General features: G+C 50.1%; 1 protein-coding gene across 5 annotated transcripts; it reads left to right on the top strand.

Moving 5' to 3' along the window:
* Window positions 1–25,539, top strand: CCNQ (cyclin Q). Of its 5 annotated transcripts, none has more exons than XM_036429999.2 (5): window positions 1–23; window positions 6,945–7,128; window positions 11,813–11,945; window positions 14,173–14,400; window positions 21,280–21,821. In XM_036429999.2, exons 2-5 carry the CDS (start codon window positions 6,959–6,961, stop codon window positions 21,367–21,369), a joined length of 621 nt encoding a protein of 206 aa, XP_036285892.1. In that variant the 5' UTR covers window positions 1–23; window positions 6,945–6,958; the 3' UTR covers window positions 21,370–21,821. The 5 variants fall into 5 exon arrangements, with proteins under 5 accessions (XP_036285892.1, XP_036285889.1, XP_036285887.1 ...); XM_036429994.2 differs by lacking the exon at window positions 1–23 and adding an exon at window positions 2,063–2,334; XM_036429995.2 differs by lacking the exon at window positions 1–23 and adding an exon at window positions 2,064–2,334 and having other exon boundaries at window positions 21,340–21,821.
* The last annotated feature ends 1,161 nt before the right edge of the window (window positions 25,540–26,700 follow it).

Below are 26,700 nucleotides of genomic sequence, written 5' to 3'. Positions count from 1 at the left end.
TGGCGAGCACAGTAGGTGAGGAGGTGACAGGCCGGGGCCAGAGGCTACGGTTTTGATGTGGGCACGTGTATACACGTGTGCACCTCTCTGTCCGTGGGGGGAGTGCCTGATGGGCATGTGTGTGTTTATATGTGAGTGCATGAAGAACAATGTATGAAGTACATGGATATGGGAGGCTGGGATCCCCAAAGACGGCAAACTCATTAGTCAACAGAGCCAAATATCAACAGTACAACGATTGAAATTCCTTTGGAGAGCCACATTTTTAAACTTCAACTTCTTCTAACGCCACTTCTTCAACATAGACTCGCCCAGGCCGTGCTATTTTGTGGAAGAGCCACACTCAAGGGGCCAAAGAGCCGCATGTGGCTCGCGAGCCGCAGTTTTCCGACCACAGCTTTAGGTGGGTGCTCCAGGCTCTCTGGATTTCAATCTCGGCTGGGCCAGAGAAAGCTGGGGAGAAGGACGTGAGGCAGGAATTCCTTCACTGGGCTGGGCATGCGCAAAGACCCTCAGCTGGGTCTCCATCATCTTCAGGGAGCTGCCCTAGGTCCTTGCCATGAGTGGCAAAGTGGTGGCACCTGAGGCTGGCGACCCCACAAGGACTGGCATATCAGACCTAGGCCTCCCGTTCAGCCTCACATTTTAGGAAGCTGACATTGTGGGCTAAGGAGTAGCGCCCCCAAAAGATGTGCCCACGTCCTGATTCCTGGAACCTGTGAACGTGACCTTATTGGCAAAGGGGTCTTTGCAGAAGTAATGAAGTTAAGGATCTTCAGATGAGCCCATCCTGGATTTCCCTGGCGGCCCCAAATACAATGTGTCCTTGTGTGAAGGTGGAAGCAGAGATAGGAGTGATGTGGCCACAAGCCAAGGGATGCCTGAGGCCACCAAAAGCTGGAAGAGGTAAGACAGGTCCCCCCCCCCCCCCCCAGAGCTTCCGGAGGGGGCACGGTCCTTCAGGCACCCGTCTCAGACTTCCGGCCTCTGTAATTGGGAGCCGGTAAATTCCTGTTGTTTTAAGCCCGCAGCTTGTGGTCATTGGTTTCAGCAGCCATGGGAAACAGCTGGCTGAGGTGGAGAGAAGACTGGGGGGAGCTGGTGGGGTGGGGGTCTGAGGGGAATGAAGGCTGGGGAGGGGGGGTTGGGGGATGGAGCCATCAGGAGGTGGAGCCTTGTGCCCCTGGCAGAAGGGCTTGGGTACAGTGACTTTTCCTCTCACCTTCCCAGCTCTCTCAAATCAGAATGGCCCGAGTGAGGCTGTGCCACACACGCCTATAAGGCCTGCTGCACCATTTCCTGTTTGCGCCAGACACCAACGAAACGAGGCATGGCTCTGTGAATTGAACACTCAACATTCATCCGGCAAACACGGGAAACTTGCTACTGCGGGCCAGGCTGGGAAGGCGAGCAGCAACCAGATCCCCAAGGGCTGCAGGGATCTGCTGCAAAACGGAGACAAACACCCCTAACGCCCTCATTCAGCGCGCAGCACCTCCTGGGGGCTCCTCTGCACCCCAGGGCGCTAAGGCAAACCTGCATTTGGCTTTTAGGAAACTGACACTGAATCCCACGCCATTTCCTGTTGGGAGCCGCCCAAGTCTCAGCGTGAACTCCCGTAAGCGCCCTGCGCCTGGGGCCGGGCTTGGCAGGCTCTCCAGGTCCCGGAGTGACACCTTAGCCGGACCCCGGCTCAGGTGCCTGGGGGTGACCCCGTTGCGCCCCGGAGGCTCCGGCGTGCAGCTCCCTTGGGTTGGGCATGTGACCTTTGGGGACTGGGCTGCGGGCCCCACGTTCCCAAGGGCAGGACTAGAGGCGAATGGGGGCGGAGCGTGCGGGGTCCCAGGGCGTGACGCGATCCTGGAGGCGGGGCCTGCGTATTCCGGGGGCGGACCTAAGGCTTCGGGGGCGGGGCTCAGGGGGCGCGGTGGGCAGCCCGGGGTGCGAGTGCCAGGCTGCAGCGGCTCTGCGCCTGCGCCTGCCCGGGCTGGAGCCTGCGCCCGCTCCTCCTCCCGCCTTCTGCGCGCCGCCGCGCGCTCGCCCCCGGAGGGGGGGGGGACCGGGGTGGCGGGCCGGGCCGGGCGGGGCGGGGCAGGTGGGGCCGCCGGGCGGGGCAGGGCGGCCGCGCCCGCCGCTAGGACCCCCGCCGGCGGCGGCCACGCGCTGGGGACTCTAGCCCTTCCCGCCGGGGGTCTGGGGCCTCCGGGCGGGGCCCCATGGAGGACCTTAGCCAGGACAGCTGCGGAGGGGAGGACGCGGCACCGGGCGCCAAGGGGTGGCCCGCACCCCAGGCGAGGGTGCACTTCCGTGTGACAAGGTTCATCATGGAGGCAGGTAACCGTGGCCGGGAAGAGAGTCAGTCCCGCGCGGGCGGGATGTGGAGGCCAGGGTCTGCGGGTTGCGGGGCCCCGATCCCTGGAGGAGGGGCCCCGCACCACGCGGAGCCCGCGTGGCTGAGCTGGAGGAAGAGATCCGGCCTGAGCCGGGCCTCTGCCTTCCGCCACGCCCTGGGTACTAGGCTTTGAGTTGCAAGGCAGACGCGGGCATTGTCATTTCACCACCCTGCGCTCAGGTCCAGAGAGAGGAACTGGCCCCAGCTAGAAGGGGGCCGAGTCGGGGTGCCTGCAGCTAGTTGAGTGTCCTGTGCCTTTTGCCAGTCCTGTCCCGGAGCATGCAGGGCCACTGATGGCACTTGGTTGCACCGAGCCTTTGAGCACGTGCTTGCAGAGGCTTGTGACAATCCTCGTTGCAGAGATCCTGTCACACCGGGTACCCAGGGCGCCCGCGGTGGTTTTGGGCACCCCTGATCCCAAGTTAGGCAACGAAACAATCGGATTCCTGGAGAGGCATTGTTCAGCTGTCAAAAGTATCTAAATCAGCTGGTAGGCGGTTACTTTCTGTGTTTGTTACTTTGTGTGCACTTTGAGGGAGAGGGGGGTGGAAGGGTCTCAAGTCAAGGCAGGCAGTTGGTGGAAATGATGCAGAGCCATAATATTTCTTTAAAAAATATATTTTATTGATTTTTTTTTAACAGAGAGGAAGGGAGAGGGCTAGAGAGTTAGAAACATCAATGAGAGAGAAACATCGATCAGCTGCCTCCTGCACACGCCCCACTGGGGATGTGCCCGCAACATGCCCTTGGCTGGAATCGAACCCGGGACCCTTCAGTCCGAAGGCTGACGCTCTATCCACTGAGCGAAATGGGTTAGGGCAGAACCATAATATTTCTAAGAAGAGTTGCAAAGTGTATTGGGAAGGATGGCAGTGTCCCCTCAAATGCTCTATTCCATCTGCTCTGAGGGTCCATGTAATACAGGAAAGCAAGCTGCCTTTTGAGAGTTGGCTGCATAAAACAAGACTTGGTGGAAGGTTAGAGGTCAGAGGCAGCAAAACCACCGTATTGACACCTCTGGAATATAAAGGGTCCCCTGTAGGAACTGTTGATGTAACTGAAATTTAAATCTTTTTTTTTTTTTTAATATTTATTGAATTCAGAGAGGAAGGAAGACAGAGAGAGAGAGAGAGAGAGAGAGAGACAGAGAGAGAGACAGAGAGAGAGACAGAGAGAGACAGAGACATCAATGATGAGAGAGAATCATCAATCAGCTGCCTCCTGCAACCTGGGCACGTGCCCTGATTGGGAATTGAACCGTGACCTCCTGATTCACATAGGTGGATGCTCAACCACTGAGCCATGTGCTGGCCAGGCTGAAGTTTAAATCTTGAGATACTTAAAGCTCTTTGGGTATCACTTTTGAAGGACGGCTCTATTAAAACATATTGCCTTTGCCTTCTGCACGAAGCTGAATACTGGTCCTCTGGAGAAGTTCCCATTCTCAGCCCCGGAACCTGCGGGTGTTACCTTATGTAGCAAAAGAGTCATGACAGCCGAAACCGGTTTGGCTCAGTGGTAGAGCGTCAGTCTGCGGACTGAAAGGTCCCAGGTTCGATTCCGGTCAGGGGCATGTACATTGGTTGTGGGCACATCCCCGGTAGGGGGTGTGCAAGAGGCAGCTGGTCGGTGTTTCTCTCTCATCGACGTTTCTAGCTCTCTATCTCTCTCCCTTCCTCTCTGTAAAAATCAATAAAATATATTTAAAAAGAAAGAGTCATGACAGATGGACTTAAGCATCTTGTGTTGGGGGAACTAGCCTAGATTATCTGATGGGCCTGATATAATCATACCCATCCTCAAAGAGAGAGGCAGGGGAGGGACCGGCAGAAGGGAAGGCCGTGTGATGGAAGCCGAGTTAGAAGGTGCTACGCTGCCTGTTTTGAAGGTACAGGAGGGGGCCACAAGCCAAAGAGTGCACGTGTGTCCAGAAGCTGGAAAGGATAAAAAAACAGATTCTCCCCTGGAGCCTCCAGAACGAGCCAGTCCTGCCAAGCACCTTGAGCTTAGCCCCCAAGACTCATTTTAAACTTTTGACCACCAGGATGGTGAGAGGGGGGAAAAAGTGTGTTGTTTTAAGCCACTGAGTTTGTGGTAATTTGTTAAAGTAGCCCTAGGGAGCTGATAGAGTTTCTCAGAGAAGATGTTAACGGTGATCTCAATGATTGTTGGTGGTTCTCCACCTTCTTTTAATTTATCTGCTGCCATTTAACCTTCTCTTGTTTTTTTTAAAAAAATATATTTTATTGATTTTTTACAGAGAGGAAGGGAGAGAGATAGAGAGCTAGAAACGTCGATGAGAGAGAAACATCGACCAGCTGCCTCTTGCACACCCCCTACTGGGGATGTGCCCGCAACCAATGTACATGCCCTTGACCGGAATCGAACCTGGGACCTTTCAGTCCGCAGACCGACGCTCTACCACTGAGCCAAACCAGTTTCGGCTAACCTTCTCTTGTTAATCTTGGCCATTTGATTTGATTCTCTGACCCATTGCAGTGATTTACTTAGAAGCTCTAAGGGTGGAGTGGAGGGAGAGCGTTAACCTGGAAGCAAACCACATTGTTATGTTTTTGTTTGTTTGTTTGCCTGTTTGTTTTAGAGAGAGAGGGAGAGAGGGAGAAACATCGATGTGAGAGCCCAGCATCCATCAGCTGCCTCCTGCTCATCCCCTTCCTGGGATCAAGCCTGCAACCAGGCATGTGCCCTGATGCGAATCGAACCAGCAGCCTTTTGGTGCACGGAACGGCACTCAACCAACTGAACCACCTGGCCTGGGCAGCTGTTTTTTGCATTCTGTTCCCTTGTCAATGTGTCCGTTTTCCTCCCTGGGTCTGGCTGTGGCTTTTCTCCTGCTCTGCCTGCAGCTGCCTTTGGCAGGCACTCTGCCTGCCTTTTCTAACCTGCAGACTAGGAAACCAGTGTTGAATAAAACCTTTTTAAAAAATATATATATTTTTTGATTTTTTACAGAGAGAAAGGGAGAGGGATAGAGAGAGAAACATCGATCAGCTGCCTCCTGCACACCCCCCACTGGGGATGTGCCTACAGCCAAGGTACATGCCCTTGGCCAGAATCGAACTCGGGACCCCTCAGTCCGCAGACTGACACTCTATCCACTGAGCCAAACCAGTTTCGGCATGAATAAAACCTTTTTTTAAAAAAAACAAAAACAAAAAAAAACACAACATATTTTATGGACTTAAGAAAGGAAGGGAAAGGGAGAGAAAGACAGAAACATCCATGATGAGAGAGAATCATTGATCAGCTGCCTCCTGCTACCCAGGCATGTGCCCTGAATGGGAATTGAACTGTGACTTCTGGTTCATGGGTGGACGCTCAACCACTGAGCGACACCAGCCAGGCAAGTATAATCTTTTTTGAGGGAAAGAGGGGTTAAGTTGATTTTTTAAAGAGAGAGGAAGGGTGAGACAGAAAGACAGAGAGATAGAGATAGAGAGAGAGAGAGAGAGAGAGAGAGAGAGAGAGAGAGAGAGAGAGAGAGAGAGAGAGAGAAACATCAATGTGAGAGAGAAACATCAAGTGGTTGCCTTCTGCACACATCCCTACTGGGGATGGGTGGAACCTGCACCCTGGTGGTGTGCCCTGACTGGGAATTGAACTCCCCACCTTCTGGTGTACGGGATGATGCTCCAACCAACCTATCCACACTGGCCAGGGCCTGAGTCTAATCTTTACACTGAGTGGCCAGATTATTATGATCTCTGAATGCATAATAATCTGGTCACTCAGTGTATATCCTATATAATAAAAGGCTAATATGAAAATTGTCCCCTCGATCAGGAGTTTGACCAGCAGGCAGGCCGGCTAACCGTCCATGTCCCCTCCCCCTGGCCAGGCTGGCCAGGCCCCACCCATGCATGAATTCATGCACCAGGCCTCTAATATATATATACTGAGTGGCCAGATTATCATATGTTCAGAGATCATAATAACCTGGCCACTCAGTGCATATTGATCAATTGATTGGATTTGTTGGGGAGACATTGGTTAACAAACCCCAGGACTAGTAACCTCAGGACCTGTGATATCTGTCTGAAGCTCAGAGGTTGTTTTTCGCTCATCTTAGCAGGATTTTGGTTAGCTGATCAGAGGGCGGTGCTGATCTCTAGTTAGGCACTTGCTGGCAACACACACACAACAGCGGGGTGGTCCTTTAAGATGTGCAGAAGCTGCAATGCCAGGAGCTACCTGAGCAGTGGTCTCATTGCTTTGCCTGTGTGGTCTGCAGAGCTGAGGCTGGGGGTGACCTGGGGGCGTGGGAGAAGGGCAGGGTCTGCTGAGTGACTGGAGCTTTGAGCATAAGCCCTAGGGGCCTGCTAGGCCATTAGAGTGAGAAGGCTCTCTCTAAGCCCCTCAGGCCGAGGACTCCAGGAAAGACCCAGTCATTGCTGGCTGGGCTGCAAGGTCTTGGTCTTGTCCCAGCGGGTCTGTGGCTTAGGGCACAGCCCAGCAGCTCCCTTCACCCCCAGCCCTGGAGGAGGGGGTGGGTGCTGGGTTGAGGTATCTCCTGCCTATTTTCTCTTGGTAGGTGTCAAACTAGGGATGCAGTCCATTCCCGTCGCCACCGCCTGTACCATTTACCATAAGTTCTTCTGCGAGACCAACGTGGATGCCTATGACCCCTACTTGGTCGCCATGTCTTCCCTTTACTTGGCTGGCAAGGTGGAAGAACAGCCCCTGCGAACGCGTGACATCATCAACGTGTCCAACAGGTGACAGCTTCCAGGCCCAGGCCTTTGGGGACACTTCCTGGTGTCCACCGGATGGGGAGGGCAGAGAAGGGTCCCACTGTGCTCTGCCTGCCAGGCACTAGCAGTCAAGCTTCGAAGAAAGCACCTGGGTGGCCTTGAACCAGGGCTGGAAGTACTAGCGGCAAAGGTGGCAGTGAGCTTGGCCGGCATGGCTCAGTGGTTGAGCGTTGACTTATGAACCAGGAGACCACAGTTCGATTCCCTGTCAGGGCACATGCCCGGATCATGGGCCCTATCCCAGGCAGGAGAAGGCAGCTGATCAGCGATTCTCTCATGATTGATGTTTCTAGCTCTCTCTCCCGCTCTCTTCCTGTCTGAAGTCAATGTATTAAAAAACAAACAAACAAAAAAACGTGGGCATGAGCTGGTGTCAGAAGCCTGGAGGGGGTCTGTGGGAAACAAGTTTGGACCAGATGATGGGAAGCCTCAAAGGCCAGGTGGAGTGGGGAGGGGGTTGATATGAAGAAGTCTGGGTGTCAGGGTGAGGAAGGTGAGGGAGGCGTGGCTGGAGTAGAAGGAGCTTGGAGAGATGTGTTGAACAAGTTCATCTGATTTTGTGGTCGGCAAACTCATTAGTCAACAGAGCCAAATATCAACAGTATAATGATTGAAATTTCTTTTGAGAATCAAGGTTTTTAAACTTAAACTTTTTCTTTTTTTAAATATATTTTATTGATTTTTTACAGAGAGGAAGGGAGAGAGATAGAGAGCTAGAAACGTCGATGAGAGAGAAACATCGACCAGCTGCCTCTTGCACACCCCCTACTGGGGATGTGCCCACAACCAATGTACATGCCCTTGACCGGAATCGAACCTGGGACCTTTCAGTTCGCAGTCTGACGCTCTACCACTGAGCCAAACCGGTTTCGGCGAACTTAAACTTTTTCTAATGCTACTTCTTCAACATAGACTCGCCCAGGCCGTGGTATTTTGTGGAAGAGCTACACTCAAGGGGCCAAAGAGCCGCATGTGGCTCGCGAGCCGCAGTTTGCCGACCACAGATATGGTCCATTGGACAGGAAAGAGGGTAGTATATGGATCCAGCTGGGCAAATGTCTTATATTTACTTACATATATTTATTTTTTATTATTTAAAAAAATTTATTGATTTTTACAGAGAGGAAGGAAGAGGGATAGAGAGAAACATCAATGAGAGAGAAACATCAATCAGCTGCCTCCTGCACATTCCCTCTTGCATGTGCTTGCAACCAAGGTACATGCCCCCAACTGGAATCGAACCTAGGACCCTTGAGTCCGCAGGCCAATGCTCTATCCACTGAGCCAAACCAGTTAGGGCGCATATATTTATTTTTAAAGATCTTTTTTTTTTTTTTTTTTTTTTTTTTAATAGGGTGTGTTTTTTTTTTTTTAATACATTTTATTGATTTTGTACAGAGAGGAAGGGAGAGAGATAGAGAGTTAGAAACATCGACGAGAGAGAGTCATCGATCAGCTGCCTCTTGCACACACCCTCACTGGGGATGTGCCCGCAACCAAGGTACATGCCCTTGACTGGAATCGAACCCAGGACCTTTCAGTCCCCAAGCTGACGCTCTATCCATTGAGCCAAACCAGTCCCGGCTTTAAAGATCTTTTTAATTGATATTAGAGAGAGAGGAAGGGAGAGGGGGAGAGAGAGAGGAGAAACATTGATGTGAGAGTGAAACATTGATCGGCCACTGCCTGCACACCCCCTACCGGGTATCAAGCCCACAACCCAGGCATGTGTGTCGACTGGAATTGAACAAGTGACCTTTTTGTGCATGGGATGATGCCCAACCAACTGAGCCACATCAACCAGAGCTCCTCTTATTTATATGTAGATGGTGAGAGAAACCCAGTCAGGGCTGCTAAGGAGTGTCTCTGGGCCTAGTGTGGGCATTACCTCTGGGCCCAACTGTGTTCCTGTAGGGCAGGGGTGGGGAACATCTGGCCCGCGGGCCATCAGAGACCTGCAAAATCATTTGGCTGGCTCTGCCAAGGCATTAGGGCTGAGTTAATGAAATATTTGACCAAATAAAGCAGGCTCATTAAAAAAAAAATTTTTTTTTTATTGATTTCAGAGAGGAAGGGAGAGAGAGAGAGAAATATAATATCATGATGAGAGAGAATCATTGATCAGCTGCCTCCTGCATACCCTGCACTGAGGATCAAACCCACAACCGGAGCATGTGCCATTTACCAGAACTGATCCTGGGACCCTTTAGTCCACAGGTCAACGCTCTATCCACTGGGCCAAACCAGCTAGGGCTAAAGCAGGCTAATTTTTAAGTGGATCATTTTGTATGGCCTGTGAATGATGTTATAAATATCCACCTGGCTCTTGGCAAAAAAAATGGTTCCCTCTGAAACCGGTTTGGCTCAGTGGATAGAGCGCCGGCTTGGGGACTGAAGGGTCCCGGGTTCGATTCCAGCCAAGGGCATGTACCTTGGTTGTGGGCACGTCCCCAGTAGGGGGTATGCAAGAGACAGCTGATCGATGACTCTCTCTCATCGATGTTTCTAACTCGCTCTCTCTCTCCCTCTCTGTACAAAATCAATTAAAAAAATATATTTTAAAAAAATGGTTCCCCATCCCCTGTTGTAGGGGAAGGATGTGGGGTCCAGCGAGCGGGCAGGCTGCATCCAGGCCCTCAGGACCCAGGAGAAAATGATTTATGGAAAGTTACTGACTAGCGGGGCCTCATAGCTGTTCCAGGAACTCTAATCATTAGGGAAGAAAACTGTTCTGTGCTGTTTCTCTTTTAATAAACAGGTTAGAGAAAAAGCACTCCCCACCCACTAAAAGCACGGCAGGTTCACAGTGTACCTCAAAAGACTGAGAGGAAAAGAGGAGAGGGCGGCGAGGGAGGACTGCGGGAGTCCACCCGTAATTGCCAGGCCCCCAGCAGGGAGCACTGGCAGAGGGGAAATTGTATTGATTGCTAACTAGACATGGGGACCAGGTGAAGTTCTGTGGGAACTGGAAAATGAGTGACGAGCTAGGAAGGATGAGTCATTGGCAGAGAGGTTTTTAGTTTATTTTTTGAGAGAGAGTGGAAGGGAGGGGGAGAGAGAGAGAGAGAGAAACATTGATATGACAAACACATTAATTGGTTGCTTCCCACTTGTGCCCATGCCAGCCCGGGGATCGAGCCTCCAGCTGAGGTATGTGCCCTTGATTGGAATCGAACCCTGCAGTCCACAGGTCAACGCTCTATCCACTGAGCCACACCAGCTAGAACCTACCTTTATACTTGACATCTTGCTGGGTGATATGGGACAGCCCATCAGGACTTAAAACTAGAAGCTGGCTTCTCTCTTTCATTGGTTACTGTTTTTATCCTGTACATTAGACTGTAGATGAACAATTTATAAAAACAGAAGTAGTGCCCTAACCGGTTTGGCTCAGTGGATAGAGTGTCAGCCTGCAGACTGAAGGGTCCCAGGTTTGATTCTAGTCAAGGGCATGCACCTTGGTTGTGGCCACAGTAGGGGGTGTGCAAGAGGCAGCTGATCAATGTTTCTCTCTCATTGATGTTTCTAACTCTCTATCCCTCTCCCTTCCTATCTGTAAAGAAATCAATAAAATATGTATTAAAACACTTCAATTCAGTCTAATCCGAAACAACCTTTTTAAAAAATCAAACTAACACACACATACACACACAAAACAAAACAAAACAAAACAAAACAAAACACAGAAGTAGCCCTAGCTAGTTTGGCTCAATGGGTAAAGCATTGGTCTGTAGACCCAAGGGTCCTGGGTTCAATTCCAGTCAAGGGCACATACCTCAGTTTCAGGTTCCTCCCTGGCCTGGGCCATGGTTGGGGCATGCATGTGAGGAGGCAACCAATCCATGCATTTCTCTCACATTGATGTTTCTCTTTGTCTTTCCCTCTCTCTTCCACTCTCTCTAAAAATCAGTGGAAAAATATCATTGGTTGAGGATTAAAACATCTACAACAATAACAACAACAACAACAAACAACACAAAAACAAAACAGAAGTAGATTGACACTATGTTTTAAAAAAATAAGGGCAGGGCAGGGCGAGGATGAGCTCCCAACTCCGCCCCGTAGGGCGGAGTTATCCCTAGCCCTCAAAACCCCTGCACTGGGAGAAATTCTCTCTCTTCCGCCATGCTGCCGGCATGAGTGGGAGGAGCCCATTGCTAGCATGGTACAGGCTCTTTTGCTTATTGCATCAGACTCGGCTCCCTGGTGGTCCTTGGCGATCACGAAGTCTGGGCATAACAAAACAAAGTCTGAAAGAGAAATAAAAAACATTTATCTGAAAAAAAAAATAAAAAAAATATATTTTATTGATTTTACACAGAGAGGAATTGAGAGGGACAGAGAGTTAGAAACGTCGATGAGAGAGAAACATCCACCAGCTGCCTCCTGCACCCCCCACTGGGGATGTGCCCGCAACCAAGAAACATGCCCTTGACCAGAATCAAACCCAGGACCCTTGAGTCCGCAGCCCGACGCTCTATCCACTAAGTCAAACCCATCCTGGCAGATTGACACTATGTTAATAGTATCGCAGAAGGATATTGGAGTTTAGATCTGGACAGCACGTGACTTCAGGGACATCACATGACTTCAGGGACTGCTCAGGGCCACTTCCCTGGCTGCCATAAGCACCGCCATTTCTCCGCAGGTACTTCCACCCGGGCAGCGAGCCCTTGGAGCTGGACTCCCGATTCTGGGTGATCCGGGACAGCATCGTGCAGTGTGAGCTCCTTGTGCTGCGGGTCCTGCGCTTCCAAGTCTCCTTTCAGCACCCACACAAGGTACGGACCTCTGCGTTCTTTATACCGGAAGTGCACCCGTCGAATCCTTGAGAGCACATGGGGGATGTTAGAAGCGCAGGGTCACAGCTGGGCACCGGGGCTCCAGATGGCACGCAGTGACTGGCTCAGGCAGCCTCTCCTGACCCACTCGTGGAGTTTTCTGAGGTTCTGCCTTTCTGCCCGCTCAGCTGTGGCCACGAGCCGGGATCCGGGCTGTCCTCTGAAGCCCTTGACGATCCCGTGACCCACATACACTGTGCGCTCAGTGAGCCACACGAAACAGGCTTGGTTCGTGACTTGCTAGAGTGCCTGTCCCCAAGACCTGCTGCTCTGCCTGGGAGTTTGCATCCAGTTCAGTTTTTTTTTAAAAATTGATTTTTAGAGGAAGGAAGAGAGAGACAGAGAGAAGGACAGAAACATTGATGTGAGAGAATCACATCGATTGGTTTTCTCGCCCATGCGCCCCAATGCCAGGGATTGAACCTACAACCAAGGTATGTGTCCTTGATCACTGCACGTATCGGTACCCCTTTGACTGCTAAAACAAATAAATCCCAACAGAAGCACTGTTTCAAACAGCAGCAAAAAGAACACGTTAAACCCTTAAAGCACTTGGACATTGTGGGTGGGGGTGGGGGGATTGTGGGGCTCTATGCCAGGATTTTGTTTCTTTGTAATTGAGTTTTTATTGAGGTAAGTGTAGATATCTAAGCAGTTGGAAATAACCCAGAGACTCCCCATTTAAGATAAGACACTTTGCCCTGTCTCGCAATGGAAACATTTTGTAAAACGAATACAGTGTAGCAGCCGGGGCGTGGACATTGCTATAGTGCCGGGTTCCTGGTGTCGCCTGGTCGTTACCTGTACCGCGCTGGTGCCATACAATCTAATTGATGCTCGTGTGTCATGTATCCACCACCCCAGTTAGATACAAAATAACTCGTATCACCTTAAGGATCCCTCATTGTTGCCCCCCCCCCCCCATTTTTTTATTATCTCATCCCTCCCTTCATCACCACAAACCTACTCCTGGAAACCCCTGGCGGCAATTTTGAAAGTTGAGTTTCCTGGCACCGGCTCAATGCAGGGGCAAGGCAGGAGGGCCCCTAGCTCTGCCAGGCAGTCAGAGGGCAGAGTCCTGGGAAGAATAGCACCCGCTGGGGGAGGAGGGGCGTGTGTGACCTGCGAGCGAGCCATGCCTTTCCCTGGCACTGGGGTCAGGGAAGCGGTGGGCGAGGCCCCTCCTCTAGGTGTGCTGGAGCCCCCCATGGTAGGACTTACTAGTGTGTTCAGTTGAGGTTCAGGCAAAGCAGCCGTCTCCCCGGGGCGGGAGCTGACATAACGGAACTGGAAGTTCATTGATAAAGAGCTCACAGCCCTGGGTGCTGTTGCAAAATGCAGTCACCTGTCTCTAGTTCCCCCGAAGGCAGGGTCCTGTCTCGGTCCATGGGCACATGGGCGCCATGCTCTGTTCTGTAGATGAGGGTGCTGTCTCTGGAGCTTATGTTTGAAGGAGGTATGGGGGGGGGGCAATGATGGTGACAGTGGCCAGAGCAGGGCCATGCAATGGAGAGAGAGGGATTTCACGGGGGTTGCTATGAAGAGTGGTCCAGGCAGGTTACACGAGTGAGGCCTGGGGACAGGCGTGGGCGGGCACATGGGGACTGCGGCAGGAGTGGAGATAGTTTCAGGCTGAGGGATCAGTGAATGTCAGGGCCCTGAGGTGGAGGCACCTGGTGGTCAAGGAAGGTGGGGTGCGGGCGATGAGGCCGAGACGGAGGCCGGGATCGGATGCCAGCAGAAGGCACCGGGGCTTGCTTTATTCTAAGTCAGTGGTCGGCAAACCGTGGCTTGTGAGCCACAAGCGGCTCTTTGGCCCCTTGAGTGTGGCTCTTCCACAGAATACCACATGTGGGCACGCACGTACAGTGCGATTGAAACTTCGTGGCCCATGCACAGAAGTGGCATTAGAAGTGGGGGTGATAGGAGACGCTGTGCACGTGGCTCGAAAGCCGCCGTTTGCCAACCACTGTTCTAAGTGACACAGAGCAGCCCTGGAAGGTTTGCTCAGGAGGTGACTCGGGCCGATCCATACTTTATACACATCGAGACAGCTTTCGGGAGAGTGGCTGGCGGGCAGCGGCAGCGCAGTGCCCCACAGTGAGGAGGTGGGTGACTCGGGGCCAGAGCCCTGCGAGCCAAGAGGCTGACTGGCGTGTCTTTGCAGTACCTGCTCCACTACCTGATTTCTCTCAAGAACTGGCTGAATCGTTACAGCTGGCAACGGACCCCCATCTCCGTCACTGCCTGGGCCCTGCTGCGGGACAGCTACCACGGGGGGCTGTGCCTCCGGTTCCAGGCTCAGCACATAGCCGTGGCGGTGCTCCACCTGGCCCTGCAGGTCTATGGGGTCGAGGTGCCCGCCGAGGCCGAGGCCGAGAAGCCATGGTGGCAGGTGAGGTGACTGCTCAGTGCACTGGCATGTGTCCCCCTTTCCTTTGCCTACGGACTTTCGAAGTCCCTGTCTCTTCGTAGCGATGACCCGGCAGAGAGATGTGGGCCACATGGGAACATGGAAGCTTGAAGATGCCCTGTCATTTCTAAGTCGAAGGCAGGGACGCTTCCCTTAGCACTGCGGGCGTTTGGGGCTGGACCACTCTCTGAGCTGAGGCATCTTGGGCACTAGGATGTTGAGCAGCATTGCTGGCTCTGCCCACTCAGCGCCAGAGGCATCTCCCCACTAGTCGTACCAACCAAAGATGCCTCTAGATATTGCCAAGTGTCCCGGGGTCGGGGTCCCCCTCGTTGAGAATTACTGAGCTCAGTCAAGCACTTTCATTGAATGGAGTGGAAGCTTGCCATAGGTCAGAGGTTAATAGACTTGGCTTCGCATCAGAAGTATGGGGGTGGTGCTTTAAAACAGCGGTCACACTGGTGGTCCATGAGGTCTGAAAGGTTGGCAATTGCTGCTCTAAAAAGATGGAGGGATGATGGCTCGGTAGATAGATGATGGAGAAAGATAGATAGATAGAAGATGGATAGATGGATAGATTAGATGGATGAAAGATAGGTAGATAGGTAGAGAGCTAGTAGGTGGATGGATGGGTGAGTAGATTAGCTAGATGATAGACAGGTAGAGAGAGAGATGACATGATGGTGGGTAGGTTCCCCTGCTTCTCCTAGACATGCAGAATCCAAAGTGACATTTGTAGAGAGCAAGGTGACACCTGTCCCTTAAAAGGGCTGTACTCAAGGACTTCTGCCCTCTGTCAGATTTCCCCCGAGTGGCCCCCTTATTTTAGAATGGGATTCTGAGACTATTTTCTGTTTTTTTCTTTTCTATACTTGAAGTCTGCTGCTCTTCTCTTCATAACACCTCATTGTCTAGCCTTGGTCTAGGACAAGCATGTCAAACTCAAAGGCTAGCATGGGCCACATAACCAAGGTTGAAGTGTATGTGGGCCGCAAAACAACAAAAGCTTCCATTTTCATAGAAATGTAGGTTTATTTCGATAGAGACACGCTGAATACACAAAGGGCTGAAATACACAAGTCATCGTTCACATAAAATGACAGAACATTTTAATAAAAAGTAATATTTTTTCTTGAACATTCACTTGCCAGACACTGAATAACTGCACAAATTAATAAGTGTCACGCAAATAAACCTATTTTTCTTGTTCTCCAAAAGAGAAATATTTCCTGCTTTGAATGCCAAACAAGTCAGTCCAAGACTAAAGACGTGGCCATCGGCTCTAAAATATTCGCTGCTGGTATGAGTGGAGAGAAATGGTGCGCCTGCACGTAAGGTGCATAAGGGAAATGAATGCACCACGATTATAGTCATCAGTCATTAGCGATCATTGTAGTTCATTATTAATAATCTATAATAATAAAAGTGTAATATGCTTATTAGACTGGACATCCTATGGACGAAGCCAGGGCTGCGAGGGCCAAGCCCCTTGCACGAATTTTGTGCTTCGGGCCTCTAGTTATGTATAACAGGATGTTGTAAAAATTAAGTTATAAAATTTTTATTAAAGCATTTCTTACATACCATTATATTGGCTAGGCTGCAAACATATTTGTTGTGGGTCGCATGCAGCCTGCTGGCCTCGAGTTTGACATGCTTGGTCTAGAACAGTGGTCTGTTAACTAATGAGTTTGCCGACCACTGACCTAGATTCCAATAATTACAGGCTGTTGTTGTTCCTAGTGATTAAGTCCCTATCCCAGTGGTCTCGAGCCACAGTTTGCTGACCACTGGCCTAGAATAAGGTTCTATGTAAGCAGAATTCGAGGTAACCAGAGATGTCTCCTTTTGGTGTACCCTCCTCCTGCACAAACCCACAATGGCCAGAGTCTTCTAAATGTGTCATCGATGATCTATTTCCCATAAGGAAGTGTGCCCCATAGGTGCCGTCCTGGGCCAGCTCCTCACTACCCCTCTTCCCCACCCCCCCTTGCAGCTCTTGGCTTACATGGGGCCTCCCCCTTCCTGACACTCCCTCCCAGCTGTCTGCTCGCCCTCCATGGGAGTCCACAGTTTTTCCTGCTCTTTGCTCTGCTGGCCTTCATTGTCTATCAAATTCCCCCAACCGCCCCTTGCCAGACTATAAGCGCTTGGAGCCCGGGGGTTTTGTCTGCTTTATCAACTGCCTCTCATCCAGTGCCTGGACCTGGCACACAGTAGGGGCTCAGATGTCTGAACAAATGTATCCATAGTCTATCTCGGGCCAGATGCACCTCCATAGCATGGAGATGGAAGGGCATCTGTATGCACAGAAAGTATTGCTCCATGCATGGGCTTCTTGGGGCTCCCAGATCCCATGCCTGCAGTACCCCTGCTCTGTTGCAATCAGGTGGTGGCAGAGGACCTGCCAGTCCCTGGCCCTCTTTTCTCAGGGCACCTGGTGGGCACGGAGGCCCCAGTCCCTCAGCTGCTTGGATCTGCAATGTCATCACTGGTTTCCACTGTCCCTGCGTCTCTCCTCTGTGTCTGCCTTCCTGCTCTCCTTCCTCTTCACTTGCTCTTGGGAGCCACTGTACCATCCGCCTCTGCTTCAGACTCTCGCTTCATGCTCTAGGCTCTCGCGAGAGAAAGGAGCTCGGAAGCGGCTCCACTAGGACCCTGTCTTCTGGGCACCACAGACTTAACCAGTAATTGTTACAACTGGGAAGAAGTGGTTTCTTCGGGGTGGGGGGTGCTCAGGTTCACCCAACTCTTCACCTTTTCTGGATGATTCTGGGCCTGGTGCATCGTGTGGACTCGGCGAGCCGTGAGCAACAGCTCCCCATGGCGCCTGCCTGCCTCGTCCTGACACTCATGTCTGATCTGTAAACACTTTCTCTGCTCGCATGCTCTCCGCCGCCACTGTTTGCAGCAACCGTCTCTCTGTTGTCACCTGTCTGCTGGGGGCTGGGGCTCCACCGTGCAGTCAGGAGACTTAGCAAAGCTTGACGCGATTGCCCACCAGAAGCCTGCGCTCCACGGTGCCTGTAGTCCGTGAGGCACCGCCTCCAAATGAGTGTGTGGGAGTACGTGTCAGTTTCCCTCCTCTTTAAGGCTGCATACTAGGCCATGGGCTGGGTGGATCACACTGTGTTTGTCCAGCCCTCCATGGAGGGGCGCTTGGGTGGCTTCCAGCTTTTGATCCTGGACTACTTTAGTTTTCTTATTTTATTTTATTTTATTTTATTGCCTCAAAAAGTGACATTTACTCAAAGGAAAAAAAGAGAAAGAGAAAAAAATGACAAGATGTCCATCCCTTGGCTTTCTTCTCTCCCCACTCCTGCTCCTCCTCAGCCTGCCAAGGACTGAGAACACTGGCTGGGGTGAGGTAGCCGGCCAGCCCCTCTCAGCTGAGGTCAGCAGCATTGAGGGGCATCTCCTCGATGGAGGTGTAGAGCAAGCATGTCAAACTCAAAGGCTAACACGGGCCACAGAACCAAGGTTGAAGTGTATGCGGGCCACAAAACAACAAAAGCTTCCATTTCCACGGAAACGTAGGTTTATTTTGATAGAGACACGCTGAATACAAAGGGCTGAAATAAATGAGTCACTGTTAACATAAAATAACAGAACATTTTAATAAAAATTAATATTTTCCTTGAACATTACCTTACCAGACACTGAATAACTACCTTAATTAATAAGCGTCACACAAATAAACCTATTTTTCTTGTTTTCCAAAGGAGAAATATTTCCTGTGCACACACCAAACAAGTTAGTACAAGACTAAAGATGTGGCCATCAGCTGCTAAACTATTCGCTGCTAGTATTAGGTCTAGTAATAATTAATGTCGTTTTCTAATACTTTTTTTAAATCGAATTTATTTAAACAATACAACAAAATTTAATCAACAATATAGTTTCCGTTGTTTTCTACTACTTGTGCCCAACGCTCAGGAAGCATTTTAATCCCTCTGTTGTAAAATTCTTGTGATTTTGATGCAAAAAATTCGGTCAATGCATTTTTGAGGCATTCTTCATTATTAAATTTTTTTCCAAGAAGAAAGTTTTGCAAAGAACGAAACAAATGGTAATCGGAAGGGGCAATATCAGGAGAATATGCAGGTTGAGGGAGAACTTCCCATTCCAACTGGCGCAGTTTTTCAGCAGTGATTCTTGCAGTATGCGGTCGTGCGTTATCGTGGTGAAGAATTACGCCCTTCCAATTAATCAGCGCGGGTTCTTTTTCTCTTAAAGCTTGGGCTAACCTTTCCAATTGGGCACTATACACTGCACTTGTAATGGTTTGGTTAGATGGTAAAAGTTCATAATGAAGAATTCCTTTAAAATTCCACCAAACACACAACATCACTTTTTTCGCATGCAAGTCAGGTTTTGGCGTGGGCTGCGGAGCCTCATTTTTGTCCAACCATTGAGGCCGCCTTTTCAAATTAACATACAGCATCCATTCTTCATCTCCGGTAACAATTTGCTCTAAAAACGGCAAATGGTTTTGACGAGAGAGGAGCGAACTGCAAATTGTGACTCTTTGATTACGGTTGTTGTCGGTCAACTCATGAGGAACCCATTTTCCAAACTTTTGGACTTTGCCAAGTGCACGCAATTGATTGGAAATTGTTTTTTTTGTGAACAATTTAAAGTTGTCGCAAGCTCTTGTTGGGTAATTTGAGGATTTTGCACCAAAAGAGCTTGAAGAGCTTCTTGATCAAAATTGGACACACGGCCTCGACCACTCTTGTCATCTAACGAAAAATTTCCCTCGTGAAATTTCTCAAACCAACGCTGGCATTTTCTGGCGCTAACTGCATCTTGACAAAGAGCACTACAGATGTTTTTTGCAGCCTCACTTGCTTTTCTTCCTAATTGGAACTCGTAAAGCATGCAGTGCCGAATATGCTCTTCATCCGCCTTCTTCTTAGCCCTAGTTTTGCAACAAAAACCAAACCAAACACAAACTTTTTCAAGCAAAACTTGTTAATTGCACTTCACACATTCTGTAGATACCACGTGTTTGAAGGTTATGTCAATACAAGTCAACGCCAAGCAAGATTTTAAACGAATATTTAAAAACGACATTAATTATTACTAGGCCCAATATGAGAGGAGAGAAATGGTGCACTGCCCATAAGGCGCATAAGGGAAATGAATGCACCACAATTATAGTCATCAGTCATTAGCGAACATTGTAGTTTATTATTAATAATTATGTATAAAGGAAGTTATAAAATTTTTATTAAAATGTTTCTTACATACTGTTATATTGGCTGGACCGCACAAATATTCGTTGTGGGCCGCAAGTTTGGCATGCTTGTTATAGAAGGTCTCAATGTCTCGAAGAGTCCTCTTGTCTTTGGCTGTGGACTACTTAAAAAAATATATTTTTATTGATTTCAAAAAGGAAGGCAGAGGAAGAGAGAGTTAGAAACATCAATGATAAGAAAAAAACCATTGATCGGCAGCCTCCTGCACAGGGATCAAGCCCCCTACTGGGGATCAAGCCTGAAACCTGGGCATGCGCTCTGATGGAGAATCAGCCACCACTGAGCCACACCAGCCGGGCATGGACTACTTTTTAAAGGTCACTTCTTGACTTGAGCTCTGCAGTGTCATCACCAGGAGTATACAGGTAGTGGACCCTGCCAAGCAAAATGAAAATGATTGTACAGCCCTAACCAGTTTGGCTCAATGGATAGAGCATCGACCTACAGACTGAAGGGTCCCAGGGTCGATTCCGGTCAAGGGCATGTACCTTGGTTGTGGGCACATCCCCAGTAGGGGATGTTCAGGAGGCAGCTGATCGATGTTTCTCTCTCATGGATGTTTCTAACTCTCTATCCCTCTCCCTTCCTCTCTGTCAAAAAAATAAATCAATGAAATATATTTTAAAAATAAAATAAAATGAGTATACATGGGGCGGGTCCAGGAGAGACCGGGCGCAGCTTCCAGGGCCTGGCACTGGTGTGACGATGTGCAGGGGCGCTGCTTCAGGAAAGCATCCGGGGCGGCAGTGTGCAGGGACTTTCCTGGGAGTGGGTCCTGCAGGCCCGGGGTGCCCACGTGGCTGGCCTCAGCCTCAGTCTCCAGCCCCTGGAGGTCTAGGTTGTTTATCGGGCCCAACCCCTCTCCCCCTCAGAAAGCACTGTCAGCATAGACTACCTGCAGGGCGCTCGCCCGGCAAACCAAGGCCGCCTCCTCAGGCAGCGCTGCCAGGTGCCTAGAGCTCAGGTACCTGGAGGTCCCTCCCAGGAGCTGAGGGCCAAGGCCAGAACTTCCCTGGGAACATGCAGGGTCAGCCCTGAGCTGCACCCCATCCTTGATTTGGGCTCCTGGGGACTTGCCTTACAATTTTGTCACCTCTCCGGCACAGTTAAGGGGATGGCTGGTCCACCCTATAGAGAAGTGGCCAGCCTGGGGTGGGGTGGGGTCCAGGTGACCCAGCCTGCTTATTTCTGGAAGTGGACTCCCACCCCTTTCTCTCTTAAGATGCCCAGAGACCCCCCTGACCTGAGAGGCCCCCCCTGATCTGAGAGGGCCCGGGTTAGGATGGTGGGGAGGCAGGAGCCTATGTTCTGGGCTCAGCCCTGTGACCAACTGCCTGTGTAACCTGGGACAGGCCCCCTCTCCTGTTGGAGTCAGGTGATCACCCAGGCCTTTTCCATCTGGAATGTTCTCTGCTTTGTGATCAACCTCAGCAGGTGGGGACTGAACTGTCATTGCAGTGAGCAGCCGTCACCTCCAATAGCAAGTCCTCGTGCCATCCCCCTCCCCCACCCCGTGCAACGCGACTTGACACTTAGCGGCAGGAGCCTCGGTTCTCACAGAGGGAGTCTAATCGGAACCTGTTTTCCTTCTCCTTTCTAGGTGTTTAGTGAAGACCTTACCAAGCCAATCATTGATAACATTGTGTCTGATCTCATTCAGATTTATACCATGGACACAGAGATCCCTTAAGGCCCTGGTCCAGGCCTGCCCAAAGAGAAGCCTGGGACACCCGGCGGCCAGGGGGCGGCGCCACCACATCGCCGTGACCGCCGGTCCCCAGAGGACTGGCTGGGAGGACTGGTTTTGTGCTGCTGCAGACGGGCCGGTGAAGGCGATGACATGATGCCACTTTGATTCTCAGGCTTTGACTGTCCCCGGCAGCCATGGTCCAGATGGTGACCGGGAGCAGCACCTCCCGCGGGCAGGAGTGTGCTGTGGGCGGCTCTGAGGCGTCCAGGTCTGCTTTTTGTCCTTTGAAAGGACGTAGACTACAGTTGAGGTTTGGGATCAGTGGAAGGAAACTCCAAGAATGGATGGGATGGTGTACCCCAGGGGATTTTTTTTAAAGGCCAGATTTATAGAAAGTATGAATGAATTAACATAGAAAAAATTTTATTTTGTTTAATAAAAGATATGACAAACGCACAGAGTTTCTTTGCTTTGTAGCCAGTGCTGCCAAGGGTGTTTAGGGGTGCTGTCCTGGCTTGGTTTCCCCTCAAATGCTCTGCTGTCCATGTGGGATTGTCCCCGGTGCTCCTGAGATGGTCCTGGGGCGGGCCCTGCATCGCCTCCTGAGGGCATGATGGCACAGTGCATACCCATGTCATGCCGGTGTCTTAAAGGAGCCTAAGTGTCATCACTCCTCCACTGGGACAGTCACAAGGCTTGGGCTTGGCAATTGTCCTGCTTGGTGGAATGAGCATACATTTTGGAAAGGGGGCTTAGGGATTTGTCATTTGGATTAAAAACAAAACAAAACAAAACAAAACTCACCATATCTGACTAACATATAAGTAGGAAGTTATACACTTTTTCCTAAGCATTAATAAACTTATTTTTAATCACCTGAGGATATGATTTTTTAAAAATATATTTTTATTGATTTCAGAGAGGAGGGGAGAGGGAGAGCGAAACATCAATGATGAGAGAGAATCATTGATCAGCTGCCTCCTGCATGCCCTCCACTGGGGATGCAGCCCGCAACCCAGGCATGTGCCCTGACCAGGAATCGAACTGTGACCTTCTGGTTCATAGGTCAATGCTCAACCACTGAGCCATGCCGGCCGGGCAAACATTATGATTTTTTTAGAGAAATTTTAGGTTTTTAGAAAAAATGATCAGGAATTAGAGATTTCCCACATACCTTTGTTCCCCCCTTATTTCCTAGTACTGTACATCTTGCACATGTGTGGTACATTTGTTACAATTGATGAGCCAACATTGATACATTATTATTAAAGGCCATAGTTTACATTAGGGTTCATTCTTTGGGTTGTAGATTCTATGGGTTCTGACGAATGTATACTGACATGTGTCCATCATGACTCATACAGAAGAATTTCTCTGCCCTAAGAATCATGTGCTCCATTCATCACTACCTCCCTCCAAGTCCCTACAACCAGTGATCTTCCAAAGCTCTTATACTTTGTCTTTCAGAAGTTCATATAGTTGGAATCACAGAGTATGTAAACCTTTACAAATTAGCATTTAAAAAATTTTTTATTGATTTTTTACTGAGAGGAAGAGAGAGGGATAGAGAGCTAGAAACATCGATGAGAGAGAAACATCAATCAGCTGCCTCTTGCACACCCCCTACTAGGGATGTGCCTGCAACCCAGGTACATGCCCTTGACTGGAATCGAACCTGGGACCCTTCGGTCCACAGGCCGATGCTCTATCCACTGAGCCAAACCGGTTTCGGCAGATTGGCATTTTTCACCCAGCAGGAAGTAATGTTTAATGCCAAAATACCGAGTCTAGATGGGGAGAGAATCACAGAACCATGGCACCCCATCCCCATCCCGACTCCCACTCAAAAGGCCCCTCTTTTATTTTTTTTAATCCTCATCTGAGGATAATTTTTCCATTGAGTTTTAGAGAGTGGGACGGCGGGAGGGAGAGAGAGAAACATCAATTGGTTGCCTCCTGTACTGACCAGGGCTGGGGATTGAACCTGTAACGGAGGTGTATGCCCTTGACTGGGAATTGAATAAGTGACCTGTGGAAACCCCTTTCACGTCCTGCGTGATTCAGGGTTCGGGTTCTGGAGAAGGCTGCACACAAATGAAAAGAGACTTTAGAAAAGATTTAATCTGGGAAATGGGGGCCAGGTAGTAGTCCAACTCTAGTACGAGGACTACTCCTCACTCTGGCTTTTCCATCCCTTTTATTAAGATTAAAATTATAGGATACACCTATATGCCCTAGGCAGGAAACTCCAATAAAAACCAATCAGTGAATTTAGGACCAATAGGTGGGGTTGCTTCAACTACCAATATCTAGTAATTAGCTCTGACCCTTTAGCAATTAAGGTTGACCAGCACTCCAAATTCCCTGTCCACAGCTTTCTATTATTAAAACAATGATCGGCTTCTGGCAGTCACCTTTGGTCTATAGGTGGATTCTCTAATCATTGGGCAAGTTGGGCCAGGGTGGCACCTCTTTTTATTTATTTATTTATTTTTATTTTTAAAATATATTTTATTGATTTTTTACAGAGAGGAAGGGAGAGAGAGATAGAGAGCTAGAAACGTCGATGAGAGAGAAACATCGACCAGCTGCCTCTTGCACACCCGCTACTGGGGATGTGCCCGCAGCCAACGTACATGCCCCTGACCGGAATCGAACCCGGGACCTTTCAGTCCGCAGACCGACGCTCTACCACTGAGCCAAACCAGTTTCGGCTGGCACCTCTTTTTAAAAATAAATATGTTTTTATTGATATCAGGAGTGGAGAGGGAGAGAGAAACATCAATGATGAGAGAGAGTCATTGATCAGCTGCCTCCTGCATGTTCCACACTGGGATTGAGCCTGAAACCTGGCCTGTGGCATGACATGGGTTAGTACTCAACCACTGAGCCACACCAGCTGGGCTCAAAAGGTACCTCTCCACGAAGGACGGTTTTTGGATGCATTAGAGAAGCAGACCAGCCTGGATTCTCTCTGGGAACTCCCACTGGGCTCAATGCACACTGATGGGACCATCCTATCAACACATGATGGCGTAGGGTCTGGGGGACTGTCCCAGGCACTTCACTTCATTTGGGAGGTTGTTACCAGGGGAGTGTGGGCTGTGGACAGTGGCTTCCATGTCCTGGGGTGCCGATGGTATGGGGATGGCTGAAGTGCCTGGAGCCCACCAAGGTGCTTTGGTGCTCTCCTCCCTGGTTGGGCCACAAGGAGGAGTCACATACTCGTGACTGTCAGGCAGTGGGCCTTGCTTGAGTTTATAAAGTGACCTGGCTATCTTCAGAGTCAGGGATCCAAGCACGTGCCCCCTTTTCTTCTGTGTCCTTCCCACATGTGTACACCCAGCTTCACTGGGAGCCCTTGGAGCACAGGGCTGGCACCCAAGCTTGGGCCCAGGGCTGGGACTCTGGGCTTGGAGGGTAGTAGATGGGGGGCCCAGCCCGGCTGGCCTATGAGGCCAGCTTCAGTGCTCTTGCCAGTCCTTTCTGCTTCTGCTGTTAAAAAAGCACTCACATCCGGCTGGTGTGGCTCAGTGGTTGAGCATCGACCTATGAAGCAGGAGGTCATGGTTCAATTCCCAGTCAGGGTGCATGCCTGGGTTTTGGGCTCAGTCCCCAGTGTGAGGCATGCAGGAGGCAGCTGATCAATGATTCTCATCACTGATGTTTCTATTTCTCCCTCTCCCTTCCTCTCTGAAATCAATAAACATTAAAAATAAAATAAAAAGCACCTTGCCTCTGTCATGCCCTTCTTCCCTGAAATGGGGCACAGGCACCCCGACCCTCCGTCCCCCAGGCCTTGCCTGTGCTGTGTTGACAGGGCCCTGCACTTGGCCAGTACTGACTATTGATTTGAATAGAACTAAGAGATGGACGTTTCACTTTGGGATTCCCTGTCATCTCGGCTCTGACAGAAGCTTCCATTTCTTTGCATCTCCTCAGGGTCAGCTCCAGGGAGGCAGCTGCCCCATGCACTTGACCGGAGGCCTGCTCTCAGCTCTCAGAAGGCAGAACCCCTGCTCTGGAGGGGAGGGCTCTCCACCTACGTCTGCTCCAATGTGTCCCCTCCCCACATCCGGCCCAGGGCAGGTCAGAGCCAAGGGGACAGTGGTAAAGCTCCCTAAGGAATCAATGAGCATCCTCACATGCCGATGATAGCTACCATGCTGACCCAGGAGAGCATGTCCCAGAAAGCTCTGGATGGCGGGGGCTAATGCAGTCTTTGTGGAGAATTTGTGAGTCTAGGTTTCCTTTTCTTTCTCTTTTTAAAAAAATATGTACTTTATTGATTTTTAGAGAGAAAAGGAGAGGGAGAGAGAGAGAGAGGAACATCAATGATGAGAGAGAATCACTGATTGGTTGCCTCCTGCACACCAATCCACTGGGGATCAAGCCTGCAACCCGCATATGTCCTTGAGTGGAATCAAACCTGGGACCCTTCAGTCCACAAGCTGATGCTCTATCCACTGAGTCAAGCCAAACAGGGCTAGGTTTCCTTTTCTTATGACAGGATACCAGGTGAGTGGCTTTCTCTCCATGGGACTCAGTTTCCCACTTAAAAAATGAGTTTTATTGATTTCTGAGAGGAAGGGAGGGAGAAACATCAATGGTGAAAGAGAATCATTGATGGCTGCTTCCTGCACACTCCCTCTTGGGAATGGAGCCCACAACCCGGGCATGTGCCCTGACTGGGAATTGAACTGAGACTTCCTGGTTCATAGGTCGACACTCAATCACTGAGTCACACCAGTCAGGTGAAATTTTCCAATTTATAAGTTGAGCAGGTTGTAGCAAATCATCTCAGATGGTGATTACTATTTTGAAATCTCTTGACAAAAAAGGGGGGGGGTGGGAGGGGAGAAAAGCAATAATAATAATTAAAATAGTAATAATAATAATAATAAGAAGAAGAAGAGGAGGAGGAGGAGGAGAAGGAGGAAAAGAAGGAAGAAGGAAAAGGAGGAGGAGAAAGAAGAAAAGGAGGAGGAGGAAGAGGAGGAGGAGAAGGAGGAGGAGGAGGAGGAGGAGGAGGAGGTCTCTTGATCTGTTTGTGGCCCATCACACTGTCCTGGGGACTTGCTGGCTTTGGAAACCCTTGGAGGACCGGTTTGGCATCCAGGCTCAGAACCCAGGGCTGGCCTCTGGACTTGTCATCTCAGTATGTGTCACTCTGTGTGTTTTCCTGATGTGGCCAGGACTGGAAGCTCCACCGTCAGCATGTGTTGTCATTGGAGTAGAGATGAAGGGAAGGTATTGGGATATATGTGACACTGTCCGGAAATGTGTGACATGCCAGTCCTGTTTTGTAAGGATACTTGGACACAGGATATA

Source organism: Pipistrellus kuhlii, unplaced genomic scaffold (assembly GCF_014108245.1).
Source record: "Pipistrellus kuhlii isolate mPipKuh1 unplaced genomic scaffold, mPipKuh1.p scaffold_m20_p_100, whole genome shotgun sequence".
NCBI lineage: Eukaryota > Metazoa > Chordata > Mammalia > Chiroptera > Vespertilionidae > Pipistrellus > Pipistrellus kuhlii.
Note: the sequence above shows the minus strand (reverse complement) of the source record. Positions and strands in the feature narration are given on the sequence as shown.